We start from the raw sequence: 9,239 nt of genomic DNA, 5'->3' as shown, positions 1-9,239 counted from the left end.
TACTTTATATAATTATTGACTTTTAGAAAGGTACTGATAAACTATTTTATGTTAATATTTAAAATTTGAATGATTCAAAGTTATAGTTTTACAAAAAATAAAACAACTGATATTATCTTAACAATTATGTGAGACACACCTGCCTAAGGCAAGTTTGAATACATAAATGAAAAAGACAGTCCAACTTGATTTCATGAAATAAAAAATACAGTCAAGAAAATGTCTCAAACAACCATTTTTTATTTTATTTTAAATGATACAGAACTTCAAAACCGTGCATTACTTGTAATTTTTGAGACGGTTGACTTTAAGAAGAATGTTTCAAATCTTTATGAAGAAGAAGGAGTGACTCTAAAGGCATAATAGTGTAACTCTTCATCTTATAGTACTCATCTTACTGATGAATTTCAGCTCTTGTTCAAATCTGTTGTTAGTTTTGTTCATTGTGTTTTTGTATTTGTTACATGTTAGTATCGGTATAGACACCATCACATCATCCCAATTCATCAAGGACCCTGAAACACTACTCTCCAAAGATGGTTCCTATGCCTTTGGATTCTTTAGCCCTGGAAATTCTATAAATCGCTACGCTGGAATTTGGTGGAATTCTCGTTCTACAGTCATATGGGTGGCAAACAGAAACCAACCAATAAATGATTCTAATGGGACTATCACCATATCTGAAGATGGAAATCTTGTGGTATTAAATGGACAGAAACAAGTCATTTGGTCATCAAATGTTTCCAACATAGAATCCAATACCACTTCCCAGTTTTCGGACCATGGAAACCTTGTCCTTTTGGATAGCACAACAGGAAACATCTTATGGCAGAGTATTCAGGAACCTTCTGATTCATTACTGCCTGGTATGAAACTTTCTATCAACAAAAGAACAGGTGAGAAATCAAAACTAAGATCATGGAAAAGTCCTTCCGATCCATCTGTTGGGAGTTTCTCCTCTAGTAGTGTTGAACGCCAAAATATACTTGAAGTGTTTATTTGGAATGAAACTCAACCATACTGGCGTAGCGGCCCTTGGAATGGTGGGGTCTTTACAGGGATAGATACTATGACAGTTGCTTATTTTAACGGTTTCCAAGGTGGAGATGATGGAGAAGGGAATATTAATATATATTTTACTATCCCAAATGAGGAGATTTTTTTGATCTATAAGCTTAATTCACAAGGAAAATTAGAAGAAACGTCTTGGAATGATGAGGAGAAAGAAGTGCAAGTTACATGGACTAGCCGAAAATCAGAGTGTGATGTATATGGTACATGTGGGGCATTTGCAAGCTGTAGTTCATTGAACACACCAATATGCAGCTGTTTGAAAGGATTTGAACCTAGGAGCATACAGGAATGGAATAGAAACAACTGGACAGGTGGGTGTGTTAGGAGGACATCATTGAAATGTGAAACAAAAAGTACAAAAGAAGATGGGTTTTTGAAATTGAAGATGGTTAAAGTTCCTGATTTTGCAAGTGGAATAGCTGAGACACCGGACATATGCAGAAGGTTATGCTTGGAGAATTGCTCTTGCACTGCGTACTCTAACGATGCTGGGATTGGTTGTATGACTTGGACTGGGAACTTACTTGACATACAACAACTCCAAATGGGAGGACTTGATCTATATTTTCGCGTAGCCCATGCAGAGCTTGGTATGCCATAAGTGTTGTTGTTAAATCATCTGAAACATTGTTTATTAACTTTAATCTATCTCTTAGGTTTTGATTAATTTTTGTTATGTTTTAAAATTTAAATTTCCCATTATACAGATAGAGGGGGAAATAAAACAGTCATCATTACAACTTCGGTGATAATAGGAACTCTCATAATTTCCATTTGTGCATATATCATGTGGAGAAGAACTTCAAACAGCTCAAGTAATATACTATCTTTCTATATTCAACTGTGGATATATTATTTTTATTTTCTATTGGAACCTGAGCTAAATTCAAAATGTTTTTTACTCCAGCTAAACTGTGGCACTCTATAAAATCAACAAGGAAAACGAACAAGAAAGATTTCCAACTATTTAATAAAGGCGGGACATCAGATGAAAATAATAGCGACGATGTGTTTGGAGGATTATCCGAAGTTAGACTACAAGAGCTATTATTATTTGATTTTGAAAAGCTTGCAACTGCCACAAACAATTTCCACTTGTCCAACAAACTTGGACAGGGTGGTTTCGGTCCTGTGTACAAGGTACTGTAAATACAAAAATTCCTGAAACCATTGTCTATAGTTGTTGTTACTTATTATTATCTTTCAGGGGAAACTGCAAGATGGTCGAGAAATAGCAGTTAAAAGACTTTCTCGAGCATCTGGCCAAGGGCTAGAAGAATTCATGAATGAAGTAGTGGTCCTTTGTAAGCTTCAACACCGTAATCTTGTAAGACTTCTTGGCTGTTGTATTGACGGTGATGAAAAGATGTTGATGTATGAGTACATGCCAAACAAAAGTTTGGATGCATTTATCTTCGGTTAGTTTTTCGAAGCACCCTTTCGCATCTTCTTACATACAATTCCATACTTTAACGTTTATCTTTTGGTGTGTTTTTATAGCATGCTAATTGAGTGATTTTGATTACTACACTTTATATTTTAATATTATGCTAAAAAAAATATTATTAATGCCAGTTTTATTTTTATAGATCTATCGAAAAATAAACTACTAGATTGGAGAACTAGGTATAGCATTATAGAAGGAATAGCTCGAGGATTATTGTATCTTCACAGAGATTCCCGACTCAGAATTATACACAGAGATTTGAAGGCAAGTAACATCCTGTTAGATGAGGAGTTTAATCCCAAAGTTTCTGACTTTGGAATGGCTAGAATCTTTGGTGGAAGAGAAGATCAGGCCAATACTACTAGGGTTGTCGGAACTTAGTAAGTGTGCTTTTCCTTGCCCAAGACTAATAATAAAAATACATGGTGAATGAATTTTAATATTTTAATGCAGTGGTTATATGTCTCCTGAATACGCAATGCAAGGACTTTTTTCAGAGAAATCAGATGTTTTTAGCTTTGGTGTTTTGATACTTGAGATTCTTACTGGGAGAAGAAACTCAAGCTTTTATGACAATGAGACTCTGACTCTTTTAGGATTTGTAAGCCTTTATAGTTAATTTTTTACTCAATAACACTCCTTTTTCCTTTTGCTGATGAAAATTACCGATATATGAAACATGTGTATGCTTTTTATTTAGGTATGGTTACAATGGAGGGAAGAAAATATTTTATCCTTAATAGATACAGAAATATATGATCATAGTCATCATAAGAATATTTCGAGATGCATACATATAGGACTGTTATGTGTACAAGAATCGGCCGTAGACAGGCCTAATATGGCTACAGTAATTTCTATGCTTAACAGTGAGGTTGCATCACTTCCTCCTCCAAGTCAACCTGCATTCATCCTGAGGCAGAATTTGTTGAATTCAAAGTCACCTGAAGAGTATTCCATTAATACTGCCAGTATTACAGACATGTGTGGAAGATAGCACACTAAGGACAAGGATTGCGGTCAATGCTAGAGTCTTTGTTATTGTATATAATTTGTGAAAAAACAAAACTCTGGTTTGGTGTAAGTTAAGACATAAAGACATGTTTAGTATGGCATAGTGTTTAGTAACGACTTTACGACAGCATTGAAAATTATGGTGACATGATTGTTATAACAAATATCTGTTGCCTTTACCATTGTCTGTGTTATGTATCTAGTAATTTCATATAAATTCAGTTTCGGCATATTGATTTGGTGCCATTGCATCTTTATGAGGATAGTGATACATTGATATTGGCAAGCAGCTTAGAAGACCAAGCAATTCTTTATAATAGGAGAAATAATAGTTTTGATCTTTGAAGCATGGGTACTCCAAACATGGTGAAGTACCGGTAGCAGGTATGCACCCGTATCGGGTACGTGTATACGGTACTCGTAGCTTACACATCGAAATATATTTAGTTTTACTTGTTGGTTCAGCCTAGTTGGTAACGCAAAAACGTACGGCCGTTGAAAAAATAACCAAAATTATTTTGCTTTTTTATTTGATTTCAATTATCTCTCTAGCTTTTGATGAAAATAGTAGAGGGCTTGCACTAAAAAAGTAAAACTCTGAAGCAACATGATCATAGAACTGTGGTTAAACACATGATCAAAATACGAACAATATTATACTATTTTTTATTTTAATTGAATTTTTTCCAAGCATGTTTTTACGACAATGGTAGTAAGTCACTTGAGAAATATTTATTTGATGGTTTATATCAACGTACCCGTACATTCATTCTTTTTAAAAGTTGTCGTATTACGTACCCGTATAGGTTTTGAATTTTTTTTCTTTCGTTTTTGTTGTTTCACTCTCCTGCCTAATTGTGATCCTTTTTGGATTACAGATCTAAACTCTATTTGAGAAAATCAACATTATTTATGGTACATTCTTGTTGGAGCATTTTGTAACCTTTCTTGCCATGCTTTTGTAACATTGTTTAAATCTAGGAATAAGTGAAGCACTCTTTTCTCCACAAATGGAGTTTTTAATGAGGCTCACATCATTTTAGTTGTTTATTTTGTTTTTCAATTTCTCTTTTAAAGCGCCAAGTACCTCAATTATGTTTTTTATTTAGGCCTCCATTTGTTAAACGTTTTTCTTGAAGATTCCATAATTTTTATTTCCATCAAAATATCAACTCCACTAATTTGATCGACAATCATGTACCCTAATTATTTGAAGGAAATGAGGAGATTAACTCCATTAACTGGGTCGAAAGATATTGGAAAGAGAGAAATGAATAGAAAGTGAATTTTTATTGAATGAATTGTTTGTTACATGAGTTATATATATATACATCAAAGATATTTGGTCTTGAGAAGAAACTGGAAACAACTTCATAACACCAGTTACAGTTTCTCTCTAATAATATGACAGTCAATCTCCAAATGTTTGCTCCTTTCATGAAAAATTGGGTTTGCAGCAATATGGAAATCACTCTAGTTATCACAATAAAGGACAGGGAGCTTAGAACAAGTGATGTGAAGGTCATGGAGCAGGTAGAGAATCCATTGAATTTCACATGTAGCTGAGGCCAAAGCTTTGTATTCTGCCTCCAAGAAATGAGGGAATGACCTAAGAAGAAGCATTGTCCAGTAATTGATCTTCTTGTATCCAAGCAGCCAGCCCAATCAGCATCAGAAAATCCTTGAAGGGTGAGAGATGAATTCCTAGGAAAGAACAAACCCTTACCAGGACAACCCTTTAAGTATCTAAGGGGTCTTAATGCAGCATTATGATGAGCTACACTAGGTTAGAGAGAAATTGGCTCAGTTGGTGAGTGATAAAAGTGATATCATGTCGAGTAGTATTAAGATAAAGCAATCTACCCACTAATCTTCTGAAAACAGGAATATCATCATAGGGTTTACTTGAATCATGATATCAATGAAATGCTATAAACATTTTTCTTTAAATTTTTTTATTGGTGAATCTAATTAAAACGACGGTTTTAAATTTCAATCTCATTTAAGAGAGGTGTTGTTAATTATGTAGTTCTTATGACAAAAAACTATAGAATCGACATGTGTAAGCTTTTGTGTTGCATTAGTTATCCAATATAATGAACTTACAATATAGTTTTTTACTTATAAATATCACCGAAGGGAATATGTTGTACCTTAAAAAAAATGTTGTATAGTTGTATTTGTGTCCTTCGTCTACTTTTCTCTAAGAGATAGATCTAATTTAATTTTTTGGTTTTGTAGACAAGTGGTTATAAATTCACCTCATAAAAATGAATAAATGGGGTGTTCGGGAATCGAACCCTACCCCAACATATAATATGCAACATTCGTGCCAATTGGACTAGGCTCACGGGTGACCTCACCAATAAATTCTAAATATGCCAATACACATTTTTTTTTTGGGAAAGTGTGTCTATATACATTTGAAAATTGTAGTTAATGTATTCAATCAAACCATAAATAATTTATTGATTGTGATATGCATTAATACTCTTGACCAAATTTTAGCCTTGACCGATTTTTTTTATTCTCTTTTCCACCTATTCAAGACTCGTTTACTCCTTCAAAAAAAAAAAGACTCGTTTACCTTTTTTTTTTTTTTTTACCCTTGACCAAATTTTTCTTTTTTGACCATCAAATTTTTGTTTTAATAAACATTGACCATTTTTTTATTTTTTTAATTTCAAATAAATGTATAAATAACGAGTGTGAGTAATCTTCTATCCAAGTTGTAAAAGTAAACCATCTATTACTTTTGATGCTGCAGTAGCTAGAGTTACAAAGGTGACACTGCTGGTAACGGGCACAATACACCACAACTCTCCAACAGCAGCAGAGCGTACAATTGACAATGAATCTCCATCCATCTCAGCCGCAGCGTCGGTCCAATGTGTCACCATCGCCGAAATTCATCCCTAACGATCTCATCTTTGGAGTGTTTTCATTGCTTCCTGTAAAATCTGTGATGCGAATGAGATGCTTGAGTAAGTTTTCTAACTCCCTTATTACAAGTCCTATATTTGTGAAATTTCACTTTCAGCGATTTGCACGAAACCCCCACCTCGCACTAGTCACTACCAAGACTAAGACGGTTGTACCCTTCCCAGTACGGGATTTAATTGACAACCGTCTGATCACCCTTACTAACGATCCTCACTACCTTACCAACGATGGATCGAAGGATATGGTCTTCCATCAGATTGTTGGTTCATGCAACGGATTGATCTGCTTACTCAATTATTCAATTGGGTATGAAGACGTATTCCTTCGTTTCTGGAACCCATGCACAAGAACAAAATCTGAAAAGTTAGGGTATTTAAGCCTTTTAAACTATCCAATTCATGAACGGAGATATTTTAAGTTTGCATTTGGTTACGATAATTTAACCTCTACTTATAAGGCCGTGTTATTGAATTTTCATACTCGTACTGGAACTACGAAGATAACAACGGTGAAAGTTTTTAGTTTAGCTGATAATTTATGGAGAAATATTGAAAATTTCCCTGCCATTCCTCTTCAGTTGCTCAACGTTGGTCAACGGGTGCAAAATGGTGTGTATTTGAGTGGCACTGTTAATTGGTTGGCGGTTTTTGATAATCCTTTTTATTCAGTTGACAAATATGTGATAATTTCACTTGATTTGGGAACTGAGACATACACACAGATGCGCCTGCCTCAAGGTTTTGATGATTTGCCTCGTGTTTACCCAACTATTGGTGTGTTGAAGGGATTCCTTACTTTTTCGTATGATTTTAAGCAAAGTCATTTTGTTATATGGAAAATGGAGGAATTCAGAGTTGAAGAGTCTTGGTGTCAATTTCTTAAAATTAGTTATGAAAATCTTCAAATCAATTACAATATTCGGCAATTTTATTTGGTGCCATTGCATCTTTCGGAGGACAGTGATGCTATGATATTGGCAAGCAGCTTAGAAGGCCAAGCAATTCTATATAATAAGAGAAATAATAAGGTAGAGAGAACAAGAATTACCAATTCAATATGTTGGTTTTCAGTCAAGGATTATGTTGAAAGCTTGGCTTCAACTTGTTGATAGTAAGTTCTTCTTTTATTAATTCAAGTAATATTGTGTAATGCATGCATGATTATTTTTGTTATAGATATGCTGAATAAATTGACTGATCTTGTGGCCATGTTTAATACTCGATTGTCTAGATTTTAAGCATAAACTTATTTGTCAATTAATATATATTGGATATCATTTTTTATTACACCAATTCAAGCTGATTTTGCAAGCTGAGAATTATTCTCTTTTTATCGTGCATGGATGAAGTTAATTTCTTAATTTTTTCCATAATAATTATGGCTATATTTTTTGGTTTTTTGTATGCAATTACTTTTGAGTTTTTTTATCTTTTGTTTCTTTGTTGTTTCACTCTCCTGCCTAATTGTGATGCTTTTTGAATTATAGGTACATTGCAGAATGGAGGGAAGAAGTGGGCTTGTTGGAGCATTTTGTAACATTGTTTAAATATAGGAATAAGTGAAGCACTCTTTTCTCCATTAATGGAGTTTTTAATGAGGCTCGCATCATTTTATCTGTTTATTTTGTTTTTCAATTTCTGGTGTAAAGCCAAGTACCCCAATTAAGTTTTCAATAAATAATGATTTGGATGCTCTTTTCTCTTGCAAGGACATGTAAAGTCCCATAATTGACCATAAGCTCGCTCGCCTTAGCCAAACCCATATTTTTTATCACAAGCACATCTTTGTCGAAGTTGAAATGCTTGTTAATAAAGAAAACATAGTTATAAGACTTATACCATAGAGAGTTTGTGGCCTTATCTTTCTTCTTCTTAGTTTGCGCGGTGTTTTTTTTTTTTACCGTTGTTATAACCTTCTCAAGCTGCATCTTTGGTTGTTTTTTCTAGATTTCCATCACCCATTTTTAGTTTCCTAAGAAGAATGGAGAAGTATTTCCATTGTGATGGTGAAATATTGTCATAAATTACAGCAGGAGTTTGAGTAACGGAAACTTCATGAAAAGTATTTGAAGTAAAATATACTATTTGTTCATGAAATACAACTTTTTTGGAAATAAAAATATTATGAGAATGGAGATAAAACAAAACATAACCTTTGTAACCTTACTTGTAGCCTAATAAAACTGAATTTCTAGATTGAGATGTTATTTGGTTCTATGTGCTTGTATAGTGCAAGCATATCATAAACAACTAAAAATTTGAAAAGATTTTTGGTAGGGTGGTGTCAAATAAAGTTTGAAAAAGGGATCTGCGTTGAAGTAAAGGTGTGGTCACTCTTCTTACATTTAATATAGAGAAATGATAAATGAATACAAAAATGCAAACACAATACAGACACTATATAGTTCTGTAGCTTTATACAGCTTTATACAAATGGACACAAAATATGTTGGTGTTTTCTTTCAACACAACCATTTTGCTGTGGGGGTTTCTACACAGGATTTTCGATGAATTATACTATTAGATTCGTAAAAGTTTAGAAGATAAAATTGTGGGCCATTATCGGATCTAATGATTTTAGGAGTAGGTGATATTGGGTTTCAACTTCAATCATGATAACAAAAAAATTTATATTGTTATCAATAGAAATATATGGAAACAAGTTATGTTTTGTGGCTGCTATCGGACGCTGACCAAATGCTAAAACACTTCGAAAATTTTAAGAAAACCAACACAATTCAACCCCTTCCCTTTTATGTTTT

At 33.7% G+C, this 9,239-nt stretch overlaps 2 protein-coding genes across 2 annotated transcripts; both read left to right on the top strand.

Moving 5' to 3' along the window:
* Window positions 1–274: 274 nt before the first annotated feature.
* On the top strand, window positions 275–3,790 carry LOC25498327 (G-type lectin S-receptor-like serine/threonine-protein kinase At1g11300). The gene is made up of 7 exons (XM_024770742.2): window positions 275–1,664; window positions 1,782–1,889; window positions 1,982–2,214; window positions 2,282–2,492; window positions 2,664–2,901; window positions 2,975–3,122; window positions 3,222–3,790. The coding sequence occupies exons 1-7, from the start codon at window positions 401–403 to the stop codon at window positions 3,516–3,518; spliced, it is 2,499 nt and encodes an 832-aa protein (XP_024626510.1). The 5' UTR covers window positions 275–400; the 3' UTR covers window positions 3,519–3,790.
* A 2,486-nt stretch (window positions 3,791–6,276) lies between these two features.
* LOC25498325 (F-box/kelch-repeat protein At3g23880) lies at window positions 6,277–8,172 on the top strand. The gene is made up of 2 exons (XM_013593211.2): window positions 6,277–7,588; window positions 7,965–8,172. Exon 1 carries the CDS (start codon window positions 6,387–6,389, stop codon window positions 7,584–7,586), a length of 1,200 nt encoding a protein of 399 aa, XP_013448665.1. The 5' UTR covers window positions 6,277–6,386; the 3' UTR covers window positions 7,587–7,588; window positions 7,965–8,172.
* The last annotated feature ends 1,067 nt before the right edge of the window (window positions 8,173–9,239 follow it).

This window comes from Medicago truncatula, chromosome 7, assembly GCF_003473485.1.
Source record: "Medicago truncatula cultivar Jemalong A17 chromosome 7, MtrunA17r5.0-ANR, whole genome shotgun sequence".
In the NCBI taxonomy this organism is placed as follows: domain Eukaryota; kingdom Viridiplantae; phylum Streptophyta; class Magnoliopsida; order Fabales; family Fabaceae; genus Medicago; species Medicago truncatula.
The sequence above is the reverse complement of the archived record's forward strand: the minus strand, read 5'-3'. Positions and strand labels throughout refer to the sequence as shown.